The sequence below is a fragment of the Cervus canadensis genome, chromosome 8, assembly GCF_019320065.1.
Source record: "Cervus canadensis isolate Bull #8, Minnesota chromosome 8, ASM1932006v1, whole genome shotgun sequence".
NCBI lineage: Eukaryota > Metazoa > Chordata > Mammalia > Artiodactyla > Cervidae > Cervus > Cervus canadensis.
The window spans coordinates 696,412-718,891 of NC_057393.1; the positions used below are offsets into that span (position 1 = coordinate 696,412).

Sequence of the window (22,480 nt, forward strand, 5' to 3'; positions counted from 1 at the left end):
AGCTGGGTGCGGTCATGGTGCCTTGGGGGTCACAGTGCCTCAGGGGTCCCGCCTGTGTGGAGTCAGGAGTCCGCCAGGCTGTCAGCCATGGCGGCCGGGTTCCTGGGGTCTCCTTCAAAGTGCCCCCTGCACAGCTGACCCAAACCCACAGACCCGTGCGGTTGGGTCTGGGCCCCTCAGCCGGGAGCCTGGCCAAGGAGGCCAGTGGGCACTGACACAAACTTAGATTTCTGATGGAAACTACATAGAAATGTGCAGAGCCATCTCAGGAGTGCAGGGAGACGCCCCACCTCCTCCACCCGGCCCTGGGCCTGCTCCGCCCTGGTCTCCGGGAGCCTGGGGGGCACAGGGGTCCCAGCGTCCCCCAGGCCTCACCTGGAGTAGAGGTAGGCCATGAGACCCAGCGGGGTGCCGGCCTGCAGAACGCGCGCCTTGGGCTGCCGGCTGCCGCGCGGGTGCTTGCTGACGTTGTAGAAGATGAGGGAGGAGGACTCGTCCAGGGGGCTGAAGTCCAGCGTGTCACAGTGGGCAGCCGCGATGCTCACGATCACGGGCAGTGCGCAGGGCTCCAGGCCCCACTGCTCCGCGTACACGACCTGGGGCGCGAGTCAGCGCTGTTTGCCTGCCCAGCCGTCCACTCACCCCGTCCCTGACCTGGGGCAGCCGCTCAGAGGCGGGTGTGTTTCCGAGGGCTTAGTGGGAGGAGCCTCTGGAGGGAGGGGTGGGGGCCTTGCCTGGAGGTACTTCTTGGCCAGCCCGAGGAACTGCACCTTGGACCGCATCTCCTCCAGCTGCCCTTTCAGCTTGGACAGCATGGTCTTCACCTCGGAGCCTGGGGGTGGATGGACTCAGCACGAAGCGCCCGACCCTCTTGGGATGCCTGACCCCAGCCCGGCCCTGGTCCCGTGAGGCTACCTTTGTTCCGCTTCTCCTTCTGTAGGAGCTTCTGGTAGAACTTGAGGGTCTTTCGGAAGTTCCTCTTCTCGATCATGAGCTGCTGCTCCAGCTCCTGGAGAGGGAAGAGTCGTGAGCCCCTGGCGCCTGCCCTCGGGGGTTCAGGGGAGGCAGACTTGCCCACAGGGCCGAGGCGGGCCTTCGGGACGTCTGCGTCTGGTCAGTGGAACTGGGAGACATCTCAATAGAGTGGAAAAAACCAGATTCGATGGACTCGCTTGAAACAAGGCGGCTAAACGTGTGTGGTGTCGGTGACCACCAGCCCTCCCCACCAGGCCGCCCGGCCTCCCCGCAGCCGCCCAGGAGGAAAGGCGGGCAGAGCAGGGCGGGCGTATCCAGGTCAGAGGGGCTGCCTTCCGGAGAGAAGTCCAGGTGCTGCGTCCCCGGCTGGGGGGACCCGGGGCCACACCTCTCATGGTTTCCTCGGTCTCGGGGATCGGCCGTGAGTGAAGGTCCGTGGGCACCTGTGGTCCCACGAGGCCCCTCTGTGGCCCCAGACCCATCCACTGAGGCCCGCACCCCACGCTTGCCGCCCCCAGGACCCCTGTGCAATGTGGGCTGGAGGCCCCCCCTCATGTGCTCAGCTGCTGGCTTTGCATGAAGCTTGGACACGCCCAGCAGTGCAGACCCTGGGAAGCCCCCCAAGCCAGTCCTGCCTGGAGCCACACGCAGCCCCCAGGAAGGAGCCCAGCACTGCGCTTCCACGCAGAGCCCCAAGGACAGCAGGGGCGTCAGCCAGGCTGAGACCTTAAGGATAAATGCGTGAATGAGGATTCGCAGGGTGGTCAGTGTGAGCGGGCGTCAGCCCCGTGGGCACAGCCTGGCAGCCACACTGGTGGGCTTGGCCCCAGGCGGGTTCGGGCGATGGGTCCACGTTTAACACTGGGTCTGTTGAATTTAGGTTATTTCCTCCTGCCCTAACCCGACCAAGGGTTGTTCTCATAGAATTAAAGGAGCATCCGTTCATTAGACAGATAAACGGGGATGACCTGAGGCACAACTTAGGCCTGCTGGCCACTGGATTTACGTGGACCTGAGGTAGACAATAAATAAAGCAGGATGCACAAGGTGGAAACCCCAGAAAGTGTGGACAAAGAGAAAAGGGAGGTAAATGTCAACCAGTGCCTCCCACTTAAACGCTCGGAGCAAAGCCTTGTTAGGACAGCAAGCTGAATGGAGACACGGGCGACCACAGGCCGCCGGCGCAGCCGGCCGGACGGCGCCCCCGCATGGTCAGCGGCGGGAGGTGACGCAGCCGGGCGGACGGCGCCCCCGCGTGGTCAGCGACGGGAGGTGACCAGGCGCCCTCCTGCGGCTCTGCCCACCCCAGCCTCATGCGCGCGTGCCTGCTGGGTGGCAGACATGAAACGTGTCCACGGGTTTTTTATGCCTTTGTGTTTTCCCGAGACCCCTGTCTGTAACAGACACGGTGGGTCTGCGAGTGTGGAGCTGGGGTCAGGGTCACCCGGGCCCAGAGCAGAGGCGCACAGACACTCACCTGCCTGCACTCAGGTTCCAGGGGACACGCCTTCCGGGGGCAGGAAGAAGGGAGAGACACGGTCACCGGTTGTCCGCCCGGCGTTTCCCAGCCCACCGCGCCCCTCGGGACCGACCCCCGTGTGCACTGCCGGCAGAGCCGCTGCGGGACCTGGTGTGGGAGCCTCGTCCCAGCAGTGGGGTTGCCAGCAAGCCGCAGACGGGGCCCAGCGCATCTGGGACGCGAGCTGGTCTCCACGTCCACCTTTAAGGACCACCTTCAGGGGACGCAGGGGGCAGCCAGGCTCATCCACGGTCCAGTCTCCCTCCAGGAGCTGCCACACCTGGAGAGCCCGGGATCCAGGACAAGGGCCCCTCGGACCCCACCAGGCACCTGCCCAGGAAGCAACAGGCAGCACCCTCCCTGGCCCTGAGCATGGCGCGGGCTGGAAACAGGCTGCCTGTCCACACTGATATAATGCCACCAGCGATTGTGACTGTGACGTCCAAGGTCGTGACCTGTGGTGTCAGAGGTCATGACCTGTGACATTGGAGCATGTGACCTGTGCCATCAGAGGACACTCAGGTCGGCCCACTGTGCTGCCCAGCGCCGTCGAGCAGGGGCTGTTGGCAGGTCCGCGTGGAGCTGCCTCTGCAGGGGCCACATCCTCCTGGCCCCGCCGCCCAGGGGCCCTCATCAGGGGCCCCATCTCTCGGTCCAGCTGAGATCAGTGTGGCAGCAGTGCCTTGGTGAGATGCTGTGGGTGCCTGGGCTCGGAGTTGAGGGGCTGCCAAGGAAGCCCACCAGGGTTCGGGGGACCCCCCCCCAGGGCTTCTCTATTAGATTCAGTTACAGTGCATACGGGCTCCCAGGTGGTGCAGCGGTAAAGAACCCGCCCACTGGTGCACGAGACAGGAGACGCGGGCTCAGTCCCTGGGTGGGAAGAGCCCTGGGGAGGGTGTGGCTGCCCACTCCAGTGTTCTTGCCTAGAGAGCCCCATGGACAGAGGGGCCTGGCGGGTCACTGTCCCTGGGGTCACAGAGCCGGCACAGCTGAGCACACACACGACCCGTGGTCGCCAAGAGCACAGGCGGCTGCTGGCTCTCAGGACTGAGCCGGTGGGGCTCGCTCTCTCCTAGGGCTGGGTGGCCAGGTGAGGACACTGGGAAGGTGTGGCTGGACAGTGCTGAGGCACGGGGCTGCGGGGGGGGGGGGGAGTGGGGCGCCTGGCCGCTGGCCGCTCCATCCTGTCTGTCCCCCGCGACCGCACCCCGCGTGGCTGTGGGGGGGGTGGGAGCCCTGGTCACTTGGGAGGGGAGGCTGCAGTCAGGGCTCCTGGTCATGAAGGGGCAGACCCCCAGTGGCCAGGCAGAGACCTTGGGTTCAGAGCTCTGGGGGGCTGCCCTGCATGCAGGCTGGCCAGGCCTGGACACTCCAGTCCAGGGCCTGCCGTCACCCTGCTGACCTGGGAGGAGCCGGGGCTGCCCCTGACCCGGAGGGGCACACAGAGTGTGCTGCCCACCAGAGAAGCCACCCTGGGGCCTGGCCAAGCTGACCACCACAGGCCAGATGCTTCTCACCTCGTGATGCTGGCCCTGCTGCCCAAACCTGGCTGTGGTCCCCAGGGCAAGGTGACCTCCTGCCAGCCGGCCCTTGGTGACCAAGAGCCCAAAGAGAGAAAAGCTGGTTCCTGCCTCTGAGGTGGGGGGTGCACACAGATGAGCACAACCCCCCTTGGAAGCAAACAGTGGGAGCACCACCCAGCATGGTGGCCGCGGGAGCAGGTGGGACCTGGGAGCCCTGGCTGGAACACGTCCTCGTGGCCCACGGCGCGCCGGCCCGAGCACCACCCCCCATTCCCCAGTCAAGGGCAAGCATGGGGCCAGCACCGCCCCCCAGGCCGAGACAAGCATGGGGCTCACCGGGCTCTGGGCGTTGGCCGCAGGATCCCTGGGGCCCTTCTGTCCGGCCAGCTCCTGCACGTAGCTGTGCACGTCCGCGCCGAAACAGTCGGCCTCGTAGAAGGCGCTGCACCAGCCAGGGCTGCAGCTCGGCATGCCCACCGGGGCGGGGCTCACAGCCAGGCCGTGCTTGGGGGGCCGGGGGGGCTGGGACTCAGCCTCGGCGCCCCTGGCCAGGCCCCTGCCCTGCGGCTGGGCCTCCGGCTGCCGGTCCCTCCCGGCTTTGACTGACTGCTGAGGTCGGAACCCCACTTCGAAGTTGCCCTGAGAGAGCTCGTCTGAGTCCACACCCGGCTTCTCCTTCCCTGGACAGAGGAGAGGGGGTCACGCATGGCGACGCGGGTTCCGGGAGATAGTTCAGCCCTGACTGTTGGGAGAGGCATCAGGTCCCGAGGAGGGGCTGGGAGGGTCCTCAGGGTCGGGTCCCTGGGTCCCCTTCCGAGTGGGCCACTGTGCGGGGCAGAGTCAGGGAGGAGATCCCAGGGAACCTGGGACTGTTCTCAGACGAGGTAGAGGGACCTGGGAACCTGGGGTCCCAGCGAGCAGCGGGCTGTTCTTGGGCACCTCCACCCAGCGCACATCCGAGTGTGTGCGTGGTACGGGGGCCATCCTGGGCGTGAGCGCAGCCACACTGCCTGGTCCCTAGGGCCCTGACGTGTCAGACGGCGTTTGGGGACATGACCGAGACTTCAGTTGTCAGGAGCCCGGGGCTCCAGCTGCAGGCAAGGCCTTGGGGTCTTAAGTGGCTCGTGCCCAGGAAAGATGCCCTTGTCACACCATCACCACACTGCTGACCCAGCCCTCACCCTTGCTGCCCACTGCGGGCCTGGGGAGCACTCTCCCCACCTGCCCCCCACAGAACGGACCCCCTGGAGGAGGGTCTCACCCCAGAGCCCTGTCTCACCCGACCTAAGACGCGAGGCCCTTCTGCTGGACGGCGAGCAGCTGCTCGTAGCGCGGATCCCGCTGTCCTCGGGCTGTGACCCCGTCTCTTCGGAAGCACTGCCATCAGAACGGAGAACCCTGCAGGCGCCCCCCAGGACCCCTCCCCAGGCTGCCCAGAGGTGCCCCGGGCGGGAGGTGGGGGCCTCAGGACAGAGGACAGCCTGGCCGCAGGCAGTGTGGACACGGCCTTTTGACAGCGGGCCTTCTGGGCATCTGTCTCCCCCCCGGAGGGGGGCTGCTGCAAAAACAGGGCTGGGGCTGAGATGGGGCTCCGGCTGGCTTGGGAATCAGGGCACCCAGCTGCTCCAGGCACAGGTCTGCTGGGTCCCCCGCCCACGTTGCCCTCTGCAGCCCCCCAGGAGGGGTTGGGCTGCAGGCACCCGGCCTCTCCTGTGAAGGATGGGGGCTGGGAGTGCTGGGGAGGGCCAGCAGACTTCCGCAGCTGCCGCCTCACCTCCGACCCAGGAGGGAGCTGGGCAGGGGGACACGTCCCTGCAGGGGCACCCGCCCAACCCCATAGGGGCCCAACTCCCCTTCCTGCCCGAGGAGCGGTTGCGCAGGGAGCACTTCAAGCGGAAGGGGGCCCGTGGTGGCTGCCCCGGGGAGCGCCCAGCCAGACGCGGGCTGGAGGTGAGCCCTCGGGGCAGGTGGGGGCGGGGGCCCGGGGGAGGAGCCGGGGGTCCGCTCCAGGGGTGGTCTTACTTCCCCGAGGGCGGCGTCCGTCCGTTCACCACCTTGAAGAGGTTCTGCAGCAGCTTCTCGCCCCAGTAGAGGTCGCAGAACTTCTCTGATATGGCCCCGCAGAACGTGGCGTAGGTGAGGTCTTTCAGGGCGTAAATGTACTCCCCTGCGTTGGCGGAGGGACCAGTCAGGATGTGGTGAGCGATTTTCCGGGTCCCCCTGGTCCCAGGGGCTTGCAGGGCTGGGCGCACAGCCAGGGGAGGGGCGGGCGCGTCTAGGACCCTCCTCCTGCGGCCGCGGAAGGGCTCTGCTCCGCTCGCGCTGGGCCGCGACGTGGCGGCGGGCTCCCGTGGTGACCTACCCCGTGCCCGCGTGCCCGCCCCTGCTCCTGGGCCCTGGGACCCCTCGTACCCATGATCAGAGCCTCCAGCCCGCGGTCCAGGTAGCCGTCGAAGGCAAACTCTTCCTGGATGAGGCGCGTGGCCTCCTGCAGTGACGGGCAGGCCGCCCCCTCCGGGAGGGGCGGGGCATCCACGCCGGACGGACAGAGCTTGCGGTCTGCTGGCTGGGGCGACTCGGGCTGGCGTCCTGGGGCGTCCCCGGGACTGTCTGGATTCCCTGTGGCTGGGGAGGGGCCCTGTGGGGCTGACGGGGGGCCTTCAGGTTCCTGGCCTGCCTCCTGGGTGGTCTTGCTTCTAGGCGGCTCGGCTGGGTGATGAGGGCTGGGGGGCGCTGTGGGGGGCCTGGGGGGCTGGGGCAGAAGCCCAACAGAAGATGCTCGAATTGGGACAGGCTCATCTGCCCCTCCATCCTGGGAGGACACCTGTGTCTCCAGGGGCGGGGTTGGGGCTGGAGATTCTGGTGGCAGCATTGAGGGCCCCTCTGGTGGGCTGGTGGGGGCTGGGGGCCAGGGGCACCCCTGGGCCGAGCCTCTTGGTGCTGACTCCCTGAGGGGCCCTGAGGGGCTGGGCGCCGGCTGCACAGCTGCCTCCGGGCCAGGGGCCTGCTTCCCATCACCCTGCAGGTCCAGCTGGCCTCCGTCCTCTGGCCGCTCGGCTGGCCCTGAGGTCAGGGTGGGCCTGTCCCTGTGAGCGGAGCAGACGACACTCAGGGGGTGCCTGGGACCCCAACAGCCCCCAGGAGCGGCACTCACCTGCAGACACCTGCGTCCGCAGTAGGGACGATGGGCCTGGAGTGAGTGTCCGGGGAGGCAAGCGCCTCTGGCAGCAGCTCGGCCCCTCGGAGGCCAGAGGGCTGACCAGGCACTGGCCCCTGCACGGCCTCGAGCCTGCTTTTGCCAGTGAGCCACACGAGGTCTGGGGACAAACACAGGGCGACCGGGGTGGGTGAGGGCCTTCGTGGGCGCTGCCTTCCTGGGGGCCGGCCATAGGGAGTGCCGGCCATCGGGAATGCGGGCCTGCGTGGGTGCTGCCTGGATGGGCCAGCAAGCCCAGGGCCGCTGCAAGGGAGAGTCCAAGGAGAGAGCCTGAAGGAGGAGCGTCCGGGGCTGCCCTGAGCTGGGAGGGAGGGCGCGGTACTTGGCTGAGTGGCTGGAAGGTTGGAACAGGCCAGTGACCCGGCTGCAGCCGGGAGGCTCTGCGGGTCTGTGGGGGGTGCACTGGGAGACAGGGGCCACGACGCGGGGCGAGTCCCCTGCTCGGCCGCTGGACACTGGGAGGCCTGAATGACAGGGTCAGAGGAGCCGGGGGGAGTGAGGCAGGGCGGCCGGGGGCTAGCTCTGGACACACCATCTGGGGTCCTCGGCCACATCCAGCATCCACATGGGGCTGGATTCCTGGAGGCAGGGGAGGCGGGGAGGGCCGGTCCCAAGTCCTACCTGAGTGAGGTTGGGGTGCAGCCGCCAGGCTGGGGTCCAGCTTAACCACCGAGAAAGCGTGCTGCAGACCGATGGTCTCCTCTTCCCGGTAAACCTGGGACGGAAGGACACGGCCAGCTCCGCTGAGATGAACGTGAGGCCCCGGGGGCGCGGCCTCCGCAGCCCAAGCCCCCCCCGTTGTTGACGGGCCTGGCTTTGGTCTCTCTGGAGCGGGAGCCCCCGGGCCACACGGGTTTCCCGGAGCAGCGGGTTCCTCTGGTTCCTGGGGTGAGGGCTGGTCATGCCTGGGGCCGCCAGGCCTCATGTGGATGAAGGTAGCCAGTTCGTGTCCACATCCGAAGGACAGTGTCGCCACTTGATGTGGCCCTGCCTGGTCAGGCCTGGAAGCTGAGGGTCACTCTGTGACCCCCACGACGTGCCAGGGGTTCAGCAGAGACCAGGGCGGGGGCCTGGCCCCCCGACAGCGGCACAGTAAGGCCAGAGGATGGGGCGTGACCTGCTGCCCTGGCCAGGAGTCTCCACCTCCCTGAACTGGAAGAGGGGGAGCCTCCCCCCATGGCCCGGGGTAGCACAGAGGGTCTGCGGTGCCCGGCTTACCCGACAGGTCAGCGCCCTCAGGTGGGCCAGGATCTTACGGCTGTCCATGCCCCGCTGCAGGAGGTAACCACTGCAGGTCTGAAAGCAAGCACAGCCAGGCGTCCAGACACTCGGCCATGCCGTGCACTCCCGGGGCAGAGCCTGTTGGAGTGCGCGGTGGCAGCCGGAGGCTTGGGCTTCTCAGCAGGAGGACCCCACGGCACCCCTTCATGGGGAGAGCCTGGGGGCCTGGGCTGCGATTCTGAGTCCCTGGCTGTCCTGGCCATGGTCAGCTGGGACGCCACGGAACGAGGGGCCACACCCAGCCTGCTGGACCCGTGGAGGAGGATGGGGAAGTCAGGCGTGTAGGGGTCTGTAGGGGATCAGGGGTCCATGCTCGGGCCCAGGCTACCCCCTTCCACCTGGCTGGCGGATGCACTGGAGACCAGGACAAGCTGGGGGAAGATCAGGAGGTGAGCAGCAGAGGCCCCATCCATAAGTGAACCTGCGCCCTCCCCGTCTGACACCGCTCTGCCCCAGAGATGAGAGCCGGTCCCGGCCCCAGGCCTCGAGTCGGGGCCCCCGCGGTGCAGGTACCTCGATGGCCTCCGCGGCAGAAGGCCGCTCCTGGGCGCTGCGTCTGGCCATGTGCAGGAGGAGCGTCTTGAGCCTGCGTGGCAAGGCCAGCTTGCGGTCTCGGGGGACGCTGAACTTGGCGGCCGTCCATAGGACCGCGGCCACACAGTATACGGAGGCCTGGGTGGGGAGAGGGGCGGGCCGTGGGCTCAGAACTGCCCCCAAGTGGGGGGCGTCCTCAGAGCCTGGAGGCCTCACCACAGACCCCGAGCTGCAAGCCAGGCTCTGCACGGCTGACCAATACCCACAGGCGTCAGAGCCTCAGCATGAGCAGGAGGACCTGGGCCCCGGCCACATCTTTCAGCTTGTTTTCCACAAGGGGAAGGTGGCCTCATGGGGGTTCGAGGCCCGGAGTCCCCCGAAACCCTACCGTGCTGCTAAATGCTGAAAACGGGCTGTCTGAACAAAAACACATCCTCCCAGGGCCCACAGAGGTCTGTTCTACAATGTGCTGACACAAAGGTGTGTCACACACACTGCGAGTGTCGAGGAAGGGCCGCTGCTCCTCTCTGTAAGTGTGTGGAGTCGGCCGCTTCTCCCCGAGGGCTCCCTCCGATTTGTATCCGACTCTTGGGTCTGCAGCCGACCTGTGACCAACATGAGCTTCCGACCTACACGTGGCCGATACCTTTGTTTCTCTCGAAAAGTGAAAGCGAAACCAGAGGCACACCACAGACGTGCTGAGTCAGATGACTGTGGCCGAGTCCCCCCGGGGTTGTTCCCAGACCTGACGCACTCTTCAGTTCGATCTTGTTGTCAAATTCCTCCACCACGTCCGTCATTAAGTCTAGTCAACTGACAAGACAAGGAATCAAGCCCTGAGTTCAGCACTGGTGGATTTCCATGGCGTGAAGACTCGTGCGTGGCCAGGTCCCAGCCATCAAGGTGGTGCCGTGGAGCGGGGAGGGGGAAGACGGGGGGGGCCTCTTCCTATGGGGCTCTCGCCCCGAAGCACAGACACAGCCAACTATGTCAAGTCATGTTGTCCAGTTGCTCAATTGTGCCCGACTCTTTGCGACCCCACGGACGGCAGCACGCCAGGCCTCCCTGTCCTTCACTGTCTCCCGGAGCTTGCTCAGACTCAGGTCCATTGAGTCGTGATGCCATCCACATGGACGGCAGCACGCCAGGCCTCCCTGCCCTTCACTGTCTCCCGGAGCTTGCTCAGACTCGGGTCCATCGAGTCGGTGATGCCATCCACACGGACGGCAGCACGCCAGGCCTCCCTGCCCTTCACTGTCTCCCGGAGCTTGCTCAGACTCATGTCCATCGAGTCGGTGATGCCCTCCAACCATCTCACCCTGTCACCCCTTCTCCCGCCTTCAGTCTTCCCCAGCATCAGGGTCTTTTCCAGTTAATCGGCTTTTCACATCAGGTGGCCAAAGTGTTGAAGCTTCAGCTTCACCATCAGTCCTTCCAATGAATATTCAGAGTTGATTTCCTTTAGGACTGACTGGTTGGATCTCCTTGTAGTCCAAGGGACTCTCAAGAGTCTTCTCCAGCACCATAATTTGTTCTTTGGCCCTCAGCCTTTTTTATGGTCCAACTCTCACATCCATACATGACCACTGGAAAAACCATAGCTTTGACTAGATGGACCTTTGTTGGCAAAGTGATATGTCTGCTTTTCAGTATGCTGTCTAGGTTGGTCATAGCTTTTCTTCTAAGGAGCAAGAGTCTTTTAAATTCATGGCTGCAGTCACCGTCTGCAGTGATTTTGGAGCCTAAGAAAATAAAAGTCTGTCACTTCATCCACTTTTCCCCATCTGTTTGCCATGACCTGATGCCCTGATCCTAGTGTTTTGAATGCTGAGTTTTAAGCCAGCTTTTCCACTCTCCTCTTTCACCCTCCTCAAGAGGCTCTTTAGTTCCTGATTTAGTTTGGATCACTAGGAAGTTGCTAATTTTGAGTATTTATCAACTTTTAATTTTGAGGTAACTAGATGCGCACAGTTGCAGGGGATGACCCAGAGACGCCCAGGCGCCCTCACTCGGCCGCAGCGGGGACGCCCTCCAGGCTTGGTGCGGTGTCACAGCCAGGCCCCCGGTGTGGACCCCAAGAGATGTGGGGCTTTGCCGTCACCAGGATCCGACCTGTCCCCTCCAGCCTTAGTTGCTGGCAACGATTCATCTGTTCTCCATTTCTTAATCTTGTCACTTCACATAAATGGGACCTCACGCTATGCAGCCTTTGGGGCTGACGTCTTCCTCTCGGCTCCGTCACTGCTGCCGCGGCTCTGCTGCTCTGCGGAAGACATCTGAGCCAAAAGACCTCCAGCCGTGGCTGTGGCCAACAAGGCCGCCGTGAACAGTCGTGTCTAGGACTTCACGTGAACACAAGTTTCATCTCTCTAAGAAACATGTCTGGGTCGTCTGGGTCCCCGTAGCGATGGATGAGAGTTCCCGTTGTTCCTCACCCTTGTCGGCCTTTGCTGTTGTCAGGGTTTTGATTTTAGCCTGTCTGCTGAGCGTGCGGTGGGAGTTCACTGCTCTACTTTGCATTCGCAAGTGCCATATGAAGTGCGACATCTTTCATGTGCTTACTTGCCATCTGGTATCTTTGGTGAGGTGTCTGTTCAAAATTATTGTGATAATATACAGTCTTGATGTACTCCTTTCCCAATTTTGAGCCAGTCTGCTGTTCCATGTCCAGTTCTAACTGTTGCTTCTTGACCCCTATACAGGTTTCTTAAGAGGGAGGTCAGGTGGTCTGGCATTTCCATCTCTTTTAAGAATTTTCCACATTTGTTGTAATCCACATAGTCACATAGTCAAAGGCATTAGTGTAGTCAATGAAGCAGAAGTAGATGTTTATCTGAAACTCTCTTGCTTTTTCTATGATCCAATGGATGTTGGCGATTTGATGTCTGGTTCCTCTGCCTTTTCTAAATCCAGCTTGAACATCTGGAAGTTCTCGGTTCACATACTGTTGAAGCCTAGCTTGGAGAATTTTGAGCATGTCCTTGCTAGAAATGTGAAATGAGTGCAATTGTGTGGTAGCTTGAATATTTTTTGGCATTGCCCTTCTTTGGGATTGGAATGAAAACTGATTTTTTCCAGTCTTGTGGCCACTGCTGAGTTTTCAAAATTTGCTGCCATATTGACTGCAGCACTTTCACAGCATCGTCTTTTAGGATCTGAAATAGCTCAGCTCGAATCCCATCACCTCCACTAGCTTTGTTTGTAGTGATGCTTCCTTAGGCCCACTTGACTTCAGACTACAGGATGTCTGGCTCTAGGTGAGTGATCACACCATTGTGATTATCTGGGTCATTAAGACCTTTTTTGTATAGTTCTTCTGTGTATTTTTTTGGCACCTCTTCTTAATTTCTTCTGCTTCTGTTAGGCCCATATCCTTTACTGAGCCCATCTTTGCATGAAGTATTCCCTTGGTATCTCTAATTTTCTTGAAGAGCTCTCTAGTCTTTTCCATTATATTGTTTTCCTCTATTTCTTTGCACTGATCACTGAGGAAGGCTTTCTTATCTCCTTGCTATTGTTTAGAACTCTGCATTCAGATGGGTATATCTTTCCTTTTCTCCTTTGCCTTTTGCTTCTCTTCTTTTCTCAGCATTTGTAAGGCCTACTTGACAACCACTTTGCCTTTTTGCATTCCTTTTTCTTGGGGATGGTTTTGATCACTGCCTTTTGTACAATTTTAAGAACCTCTGTCCATACTTCTTCAGGCACTCTGTTGTTGACTTTTAAGAGTTCTTAGCATATTTGGGATACAAGTCCTTTGTCAGATATGGGTTTTGCTCCCATCTGTGGCCTGACTTCTCATTCTCTTAACTGCATCTTTTATGGAGCAGAAGCATCTAATTTTGATGAAGTCTAACATGGATTGTTTCTTTCATAGATCATGCCTTTGGTTTTGTTTCTAAATCTTTGCTTAGATTTTGTCTAACGTTTTGTCTAGATTTTCTCCTTCATTATCTTCTAGAAGTTTTATAGCTTCGAGGTCTATGATTCACTTTGAGTTAATTTTTGTGAAAAGTGCAAGGTCTGTGTAAAGATTTTTTTGCATGTAGATGTCCTGTTCTAGCACCACTTGTTGAGAAGACCATTGTTTCTCTAGCATTGCCTTTGCTGTTTTGCTGGAGACCAATTGACTGTATTTGTAAGGGTGTTTCTGGGCAGTCTTGTTCCATTTATTTGTTCCATTATTATTCGTCTTTCCTTTTGCCAAGGCCACACTTGATTACTGTCGCTTACAATCAGTTTTAGAACTGGGTGACGTGAGGCCTCTGACTGTTCTTTTTCAATATTGTGTCCGCTATTCTGGGCCTCCTGTTTCTTCATATAAACCAATAGCTACAAAATAACTTTCTGGATCTGTAGATCAACCTGGGAAGAACTGACACGGTGATAACATTGATCTTTCAATCTATGCACATGGACTGCCTTTCCATTTCTTTAGTTCTTTTTTGGTTTCTCTCATATTAGTTTTGTAGTTTTCCTTATATGTTTCTTATACACATGCATGCATACTAAGTCGCTTCAGCGCATCTGACTCTTTGTGATCCTATGGACTGTAGGCTGCCAGGCTCCTTTGTCCATGGGATTGTCCAGGCAAGAAGACTGGAGTGGGTTGCCATGCCCTCCTCAAGAGTATTTTTCCCACCCAGCAATTGAACCCGTGTCTTTTACATCTCCTGCATCGGCAGGCAAGGTCTTTACTACTAGTGACACCTGGGAAGCCCTTCTCATAGACATATTTATACCTAAGTGATTTTTGTGCTGCTAGCATAAATGGTATTGTTTTTTAAATTTCAAATCCTGATTGTTCATTGCTGATAAAAAGGAAAGCAAGCGATGTTTGTATCATTCCTCTTCTACCCTGCAGTCTTCCTATAACTGCTCGGTTCCAGATTTCTGTTAATTATCTGGGACTTTCTGACATGATTTCAATCATCTCAGCTGTAAACAAAGACAGTCTTCTTTCTCAATCAACATACACTTTATTTCCTTTTCTTGTCTTATTGCTGCATTGTCTGAGCTACTACAAATCTGTACACATGTAGATGAACACATTTATACATGTGTGAAAGATGTTCTACTTCATATGGCATTTGGGGAATGCAAGTTAAAACAATGAGTTACCACCACACACTCAGTAGAAAGGCTAAAATCAATGTACGATATTGAATAGGAGTGATGAGAAGGGACATTCTTGCCTTTTTCCCAGTCTTAGGAGTAAATTATCTAGCATCTCACTGTTAATTATCTGTTGGCTATTTTTGTAGATATTCTTTATCAAGTTTAAGAAATTTTCTTCTATTCCTAGTTTTCTGGGAATTTTTATTATGAATGAGTGTTGAATTTTGTCAAAAGCTTAGTATCTACTGATACAAACATATGATTTTTCTTCTTTAGTTTATGTGATATATTACATTGATTTTCAGTTGTTGAGTCAGCCTTCCACGCATGGAATAAATGTCACTTTGCCAGTTTTAAGTTTTGATGAAAAGTTCAATTTACCCACTTTTCCTTCTATGGGAAAATTTATGGATAGTGCTGTTGGTGTCAAGTCTAACAACTCTTTGCCTAGCCCTCCATCCCAAAATTTTCTTTAATTTTTTTTAAATCAGCATTTTGGGGCCTTCAGCATACAAAGGCTGTACATTCTTTGTTTGATTTACATCTAAGTATTTCACTTTTTTGACTATAAACGTATTATGTTTTTAATTTTAGTGTCCACATGTTTATTGCTAGTATATAGAAATACAATTGATCTTTGAATGTTTATTGTATATCCTGTGATCTTTCAGAACTCACTTCTAAGTTCTGGGAGGCTTTATTTTTTCTTTTTTGTAGATTCTTTGCAATGCCTTTGAAGTTTCTATGTACATAACCATGTCATCTGCAGACAGTATTATTTCTTCCTTCCTGGGTTTATGCTTCTCACCTGCTTTTCTTGCATCATCATAATGGCTGGAACTTCCAGCACAACGTTGAATGGGGTGGTCAGTGGGCACCCTCACTTTGTTCTGGACCGTGGCCTTTCCACCAAGTATGGTGCTAACCGTATGGTTCTTTTGGTAGACGCTCTTTGAGGCAGTTTCTTCTCTTCCTATTTTTCGGTTTCTTTTTTTTAAAAAAATAAATGGGTGTCAAATTTTGCCAAATTCTCTTTATGCATCAATTAATGTGATCGTGGGGTTTCTCTTCTTCAGCTGGTTATATGTTGGGCCACACTGATTGGTTTTCAAACACTGAACCATATATCCCTGAACTCACATCCCTGGAATAACCCCACTTGGTTATGGTGTGTAACTGTGTTTACACATCAGTGAATTCTATTTGCATATGTTTTGTTAAGGGTTTTTGCCTTTATATTCATGAGGGATATTGACCTATATGCATATTTGTTGCATTATCTTTGGTTTTGGCATCAGGGTAATAACAGCTTCATAAAATGGTTTGGGAAGTGTTCACTTCTGTTTCCTGGAAAAGACTGTAGAATTGGCATTAATTCTTCTTTAAACTTTCAGTAGAGCACCCAGGTAAAACCATCTGAACCTGGAAGTTAATTTTTGAGAGTTTAAAAATGTAAATTCAATCACCTCAACAGTTACGGGACTATTCAAGGTCTATTTCATCATGGGTGAGTCGAGGTAGTTGATGTCTTGTGAAGAATTGGTCCATTCCATCTAAGGCGTTGCATGTATGTGTGTGGAGTCATCTGTGGTGTTCCATTATCCTTTTGATGCCTGCAGGGTCTCCGGGAACGTCCCCTGAGTCATTCCTGATGTTGGTAGTTTGTGCCTCCCTTCACGTTTTGCTCCGTCAGTAAGTTTATTAGTTTTATTGGTCTTTTCCAAGAGCTGGTCCTTTTCTCCTTGGTTGCCTCTGCTGTTTCTCCATTTTCATTTCATTGACTTCTGCTCTCATCTTCCCTGTTTCCTTCTTTATGCTTTGGGTCTATCTCACTCTTCATTTCCTTGGTTCTTGAGGTGCGAGCTTAGATTACTGAGTTGAGACTTTCACTTCTTTTCAAGTTTTCAGCATACAAGTCCTGTACATGCTTTGTTAGACTTACAACTATTTCATTTTTTAGTGATTATTGGAGGGGAGGTGGACAATGGCCAAGTCCCAGCTCTTCCTGAGGCCTCCTTGGAGACCGTCCCTGCTGTGGGGGGGCCCTTCTCGCTGGCAGGAGGGCGGGGGGTCACAGCCTGGCTGCTCAGCCTTCTCCCAGCACCCGGACGGAGTGGGCTGCCTTCCCCTTGTCCTGCCGCTCTGGCTCCAGAGTGTGGGCTTCCCCTGCGCTTGAGCTGTGCTCGCTGGGGTTTCCGAGATGCCCTTCATCCTCCACGTGTGAGGCAGGTGCCCCTGGGCTCTCGGGACCACCGCTTCAGGCCAAGGATCCCCCGGGGCAGCCTCTGCTTCCCACCTGCCTGCCATCCACTCCCGCTTTAGGAACCGTGTGCTTGGCGGGGGCAGGAACTAACCCCTCCCCCATGTTCCCAGAAGCAGAAGTTCTACCTTGGTTTTGAACATAATTTACTTGATTATAAGTTTGTACAAGTTAATTTTTAATAATGGGTATGTTTGACAAGTGCCTTGCAAACCCGTGGGGTCCTGGGGTCCACAGAGAAGTGCAGGCTGGGTGACCCCGTCACCTTCCGGGAGGCACCGACCAGGTGGATGCTCCCCAGCCCCGCAGCGCCTCCGGACCCAGGGGCTGCGCTAGGGGGGCCGCCTGAGCTCCCCATGGTCCTCACACTGGGCTGGTCCTCTCCCCTTTCCCCACCAGGCTCTCGGGAGGAGGTGTGGGCACCACGGGGAGGGGGTGCGGGAGGTCGGGGGAAGGGGTGTGGGAGGTCAGGGGAGGGGTGCGGGAGGCCGGGGGAGGGGTGTGGACACCACGGGGACGGGTGGGGAGGGGTGGAAGAGCTGGGTACCTTCTCAGTCGTCAGCTTCTGCTCTGCGACCTCGGGAGCCAGGAAGAACTCGTTGTAAGCGCCTGAGAGAGAAGACCCCAAACCCCGCTGAGCCTCCTCAGCCCGGCCTTGGGTGCTAGTGCAGCCCCAGGCGAGCCCGCTCACGCACCGTTGGCAGGAGGTGGCCCGAAACACACAGCTCCGTCCTCGGCCACCAGCACGGAGTCCAGACACAGGTAGGCTGTGGGGGGCGGGGGGGGGCGCGGAGGGGACGGCAGGTCAGGGCCCCCGAGGGCCGGCAGAGCCGCGGTCAGGGCGGGGCAGCCCTCCCCTCCGGATGCAGCCTTCCAGGGGCCCCAGGCAGGGCGGCTGCCGGGGTGCAGGCGCTGCGGGAAGAGGGGGGACAGAGGAACGCGGGCTGCCCGCTGAGTGCTGCCGGGGAGGGGCCTCAGGGGAGGCTGGGGGCCGGCCCCCGCAGCCGAGGCTCATGGGCCAGTGGAAGCCAGACCACAGCAACTGCCCCATCCATCACGTGCCAGAACCACAGTGGGGCCAGAGACCGTCTCTCTGCCTGGCAGGGCTGAGCTTCGGGGACCACTCCCCACCGGCCAGTGGGGACAGAGTCAGCCCTGCTGAGAGGGCATGGCTGAGCCCCCCACACGGCTCCAGCTCTGCCGCAGGGTCCCTGCTCTAAGGCCCACGTTTTAAGCTGCACTCTGACCCCCTCGGTCCTGAGACCAGAGCTGACACCCCAGGCTGCCCCCGCCTCACAGGGTGGACACGGCCGCCCGCCCCAGGCTGTGCACACAGCACATGGGCAAGGGAAGCCACGCGGCCCCCCGGTTCCGGGCCAGACACGCTGGGGTGGGTGGCCGGGCGAGGGCCCGTGGGGGGGTCACCTGGGTGCTGGCCGAGCGTCCGCAGGGTGCTGAGGCACGCGTGGGACAGAGCCCAGAGCTCGTACTCCTTGAAGGGCCGGCCCAACTTGGTCAGGAGGTCCTGCAGGGAGACGTCCTGGGGGTGGGGGAGTCGCATTCAGGGTGCAGGCACCTAGGAGGGGGTTACGGGGCAAGGACCACATCCAACACGGTGGGTGTGCCCCCTCCCCTTACACGACAGGCTGGGGAGTCCCCGCGTCTGCACAGCAGGTATGGGGGTGCGAGTGGAGAGTCCAGACCCCTGTGCATGGCCAGCGGAAACACAAAACGTGCAACAGTGTGGAAAAGCTTCATGGAGGCCCCTCAGAGAAGCAGACGTGGAATTACCATCTGCTCTGGCAATCCCACTTAAAAGCGGGTCTTGAAGATGTAGTTGCACACCTATGTTCAAAACAGCATGATTCACAAGAACAGAGAAGTGGAAGAGCCCAAGTGCCTCTGGGCGATGAATGGACAAGCATGATTGGTCCATCCACACGAGGGACATCACTGAGCCCCAACGAGGAAGGGAATTCCAACACAGCGACAACGCAGATGAAGCCTGGGGACACAGGTCAGTGACACGCCAGCCGCAACGGGACGTTGATTCCTCACACATCACGGACTGAGGGGTCACAGCCAGAGGCAGGAAGCAGATGGGAGGGTGTCAGGGCTGGGGGAGGGGAACAGCGGTCCATGCTCCAAGCGGGCAGTTTCAGTTTGGGAAGATGAGAAAGTTCTGGAGGTGGTGGTGGTGATGTCCACACAGCAGTGTGAGAACCTAATGCCACCGACCTGCACACTTGAAATGGTTAAGACGGTGATTTCATGTTCCGTGTGTCCCCCTTTCCTTGCAACCCCGACCCCATAAAAGTCCAAGAATCAGAAGACTGAGTTCAGCTGGGAGGGAGTTCTCTCCTTTGGGGCTACAGGAGGAGCTAGGCCGCGCCGCCACCCTCAGACACAGACGTGCGTGTTTAGAGGAAGGTTCCGGAGGTAGTGGCTTCACCGCTCCCGGACCCCACTCTACGCCCAGGGTGCAGCCGCGCTGGTCCTGCGGCTTCCCCGCCTGCCTCACCCAGGCTGTGCCTGGCCAGCAGCCTGAGTTCTGGGGCACAGGGCTCCCCAAGTCTCCTGCTGCTTGTGGGGCTGGAGCAGTCAGCTTTGCCACTGGGACGTGCTCTACAGAGGTCTGGGGCCTAGTCACGGGAGGCCTTTGGGGCGGGAAAGCTGAGACCATGGCTGGGCTCCCCATCAGCTCTGCCCCGACGCCACCAACCCTCTGCACGTGGTCCCCAGCCTCCGTTTACCCATCTGGGATGCGGGCTGTCGTGAGGCTGTTGAGCACTTGAAGGGGAGTGGGGCCCCTGGCTCAGGCCTGAGGTTTTCACCCCGGAGCCTGGCTCTGCGTACATGAGTGTGGCCGTGTGGGCAGACACTGTGGGGCGGGGCGGTGGGACAGTGTGCGTGGAGCGGCCAGCGTGTCAGTGCCTGCTGGGGTCTCTAGGAGAGATTTCCATTCTAAAGTAACCATATTTTTCATGTAAATTACCCTCAGGTGCTTGTCAGGATAGGAATAAAAATATAACTCAGCCAGCCCTCCCCTTGAACCTCTGGGTCAGCAGTGAAGTTGCTCAGTCGTGTATGACTCTTTGGGACCCCATGGACTGTAGCCCGCCAGGCTCCTCCGTCCATGGGATTCTCCAGGCCAGAACACTGGAGTGGGTTGCCATTTCCTTCTCCAGGGGATCTTCCCGACCCAGGGAGTGAACCCGGGTCTCCCACACTGCAGGTAGATTCTGATCATGTGAGCCAGCAGGGAAGCCCTGGGTCAGCAGAGGTGGTGGAACGAGGCTGGGGAGACAGCGCTGCCTCACAGACACACATGTGTTTGGGCCACAGACCCCCAGGTGGCTTTGTCCCGAGATGTTCCCGGGGACCCACCTTGGGGGAGTGACTTCCTGGGGCCAAGACTTCCGCCCACAAGAGGGCTGATGGCTGCTGCAGGCCACTCACCTGCAGATCACCTGCGATCATGCTAAAAACACACTAACCTCCCGGACACTGGCTCTAAAGGAGTCCTCTGTCCTTCCCAGCTTATAAGGAGACAGTGCCAGGGCCAGAGGAGCCTGGTGGGCTACGTTTGTGGGGTCGCAATGAGTAGGACACGACTGAAGGGACGCACGCCAGGTCTGGAAGATCGCTGCACCTCACTCCCGCCACAACAACCACCCTAGGGAGGCCCCGCCCTTCACCCAGAAGACCCCACCTCCTTGCAGAGACCCCACCCCCAGGAGGCCCTGCCTCCTGGTCACGGCAGATGCTCAGAACCCAGTAGGAGAACACAGCACGCTGCTCAGGCTCCTATGGTAGGAAAATCCACCTGCAGCGCAGGAGACCCAGGTTTGATCCCTGGGTCAGGAAGATTCCCTGGAGGAGGGAGTGGCAACCCACTACAGTATTCTTGCCTGGAGAATCCCATGGACAGAGGAGCCTGGTGGGCTACAGTCCATAGGGTTGCACAGAGTCGGACACTGAGCGACTATCACCTTTCCAACCAAGCTTGACAGGTAAGTAACCTCAACCTACATTTTTAATTTCTAACTTAGAGACACTCCTGAGTTCCAAGACTGGCAAAGCAGAGCCCAGAAACAGCCCTTGGGCCTTCTGGAAAGGCTGCTCCCTGTGCGTCTTTGAGAGAAAAACTAACCCCACAAAGGCGTGCCTGGTTCCCCGTCTTAAAGCTTGGAGATTGAGCCCATGGATGTTGTGATGGTGTGTGGCCCCCGAAGCTCAGCCCTGGCTACCCCTTCCTTGGGGTAAATGCCCAGCACTCGGAGGGCGCCTGTGAGTGCACGCGGGACCCGGTCACCCACCTGCTCAGTGGCCGCCCTGTCGGGCTCCCCGGCTCCGGCCGCAGTCCCCTCGTCAGGCTCCGGAGTCCCTAGGTCTCCACCCGCATCTCGAGGGCCCTTGGAACCAGGTGGGGGGCTTTCCCACGCGGGGCTGCCGCCGCCCACCCGCTTGTCCCCTTCGCGACGGAGCTCTAGCGCTCGCTCCAGCCACAGTCTGGATGCAGGCTGTGCCTGGAAGCTGGGAAGGTCATGCTTCCCCTCTGGAAGGGCCTTCTTGGGGTCTGGAGGGAAAAATTCCGATGCGGGCAGCTGGGTTTTCACGCTGGTCAGCGACAGGCAGAGGGCGCCGGACTCGGGGCCGTCAGGCGGGAGCCGGGGGAGCGTCCGAACCTTTCTCAGGCGGCTCCTGTCCAGGAAGCCTCTGTCCAGGTCAGCCGGGGGCCGCTGGGCATCCAGGAGGAGGCAGGCCAGCCTCTCGGGCGCCAGCCCCTCATGACCCGGGCTCTCTCCATTCTTCACAGGGGAAGACAGCAGAGCCTTGGAGGGCGGGGTTCCGGGGTGCTCCAGGCCTTCTCTGGCAGGACTTGGGGGCCAGCCTTCCAGGGCAGGCATGGCCTCGGGGTCAGCAGAATGGTCCCCCGGCTGCCTTTTGGGCCCTGCACTTCTGGGAGCCAGTCGCCCCCTCCAGGTGATGTCGCTGACATCTGGTGGAGAGCAGGGCATAGTCACTGCGGAGGGCGGCGGCCTGGGTGGGCCTCTCCCTGCCTCCCCTGCCCACGGCCACCAGTGAACGCATTGCTGCAGGACCCCTGGACCGCCCCCCCTCCCCCGGGTACTGGCCCAGAAACACCCTGGCCTGCCTCCTTAATCGCACCATCCTGGCTAATTAATGAGTCTCCAAGGCTACGGTGCCCCCGCCCCCCCCCACGCAGGATGAGCTTCCTGCGGGGGAAACGTTTCCTAAGGCCTGTCTAATCACTTCATCCAAAAAGCACATCGTTTTACTATTACAATTACACAAGCGATCCTCCCCAAAGGAATAAATTAAACCTAGCTGCAGTCCCGCCTCGTCTTTACGCAAAATCTTTGGCGCACACATGTCTCTGTGAACTGCTCTAGAGACACTCGCCCTCCTACTCCTGGGGGCCTGCAGCCCCCGCTCCGAAGCCTCCCCGCTGTTAGAACCGCCAGTGGGCCCGGTGCCACTGCAGCGCCACAAACGCAGACTTGGTGGGAAAAGCTGCTGCTTGGCTGGGAGAGGGGCCCTGCCGCCCCCAGAGGCCCTGCCTCCCCCAGGGCCCTCCCTGGCTCCGTGCTTCGAGCACAGCTCAGAGCAGACGCTGGCACTAGTTCAAAGTGCCACTCGAGATTACACCCCAGAGCCGTGAAAATCCTAGATTCTTCAGCAACAGCGTGTGCGGCAGGAACCAGGTGGGCCCCAGAGGACGGCGCTGGGTCCACGGCCCCAAGGCCCACGAGCCGGACAGAGGTGAGGGTCCTGGGCACCCACTTCCCAGATGACCTGACTCTCACCTCTGCTTGGGTGTGTGTATGTGTGCGTGTGTGAGCTTGTGGGTGTGCGCTGCGTGTGTGCGGGGCTGTCCCTGCTGTCTGAGTGGTCTAAATAAGTGTGTCCGAGTTTGCACAGACACGTATGTTTCTGTGTGTGCTGGGGTGGGGCACATGTGAGCTATTTGGATACGCGTGCATGTGAGTGTGGGTGCTTCCACGGTGAGTACGCTGGTGCTGACGTGT

At 58.9% G+C, this 22,480-nt stretch overlaps 1 protein-coding gene across 2 annotated transcripts in view; it reads right to left on the reverse strand.

The window, feature by feature from the left end:
- Nucleotides 1-22,480, reverse strand: part of KNDC1 (kinase non-catalytic C-lobe domain containing 1) — a 52,707-nt gene that overhangs the window by 14,210 nt on the left and 16,017 nt on the right. For both annotated transcript variants that reach the window (XM_043476967.1, XM_043476968.1), the window contains exons 6-21: nt 20,747-21,429; nt 17,853-17,967; nt 17,123-17,194; nt 16,975-17,036; nt 9,029-9,187; nt 8,453-8,530; nt 7,856-7,949; nt 7,172-7,334; nt 6,430-7,103; nt 6,040-6,184; nt 5,297-5,394; nt 4,354-4,697; nt 2,453-2,482; nt 916-1,009; nt 735-832; nt 376-596 (exon numbers count right to left, since the gene is read on the reverse strand). In XM_043476967.1, coding sequence (XP_043332902.1) covers nt 376-596; nt 735-832; nt 916-1,009; nt 2,453-2,482; nt 4,354-4,697; nt 5,297-5,394; nt 6,040-6,184; nt 6,430-7,103; nt 7,172-7,334; nt 7,856-7,949; nt 8,453-8,530; nt 9,029-9,187; nt 16,975-17,036; nt 17,123-17,194; nt 17,853-17,967; nt 20,747-21,429 — 3,130 coding nt within the window. The remainder of the gene's footprint in view (nt 1-375; nt 597-734; nt 833-915; nt 1,010-2,452; nt 2,483-4,353; nt 4,698-5,296; nt 5,395-6,039; nt 6,185-6,429; nt 7,104-7,171; nt 7,335-7,855; nt 7,950-8,452; nt 8,531-9,028; nt 9,188-16,974; nt 17,037-17,122; nt 17,195-17,852; nt 17,968-20,746; nt 21,430-22,480) is intronic.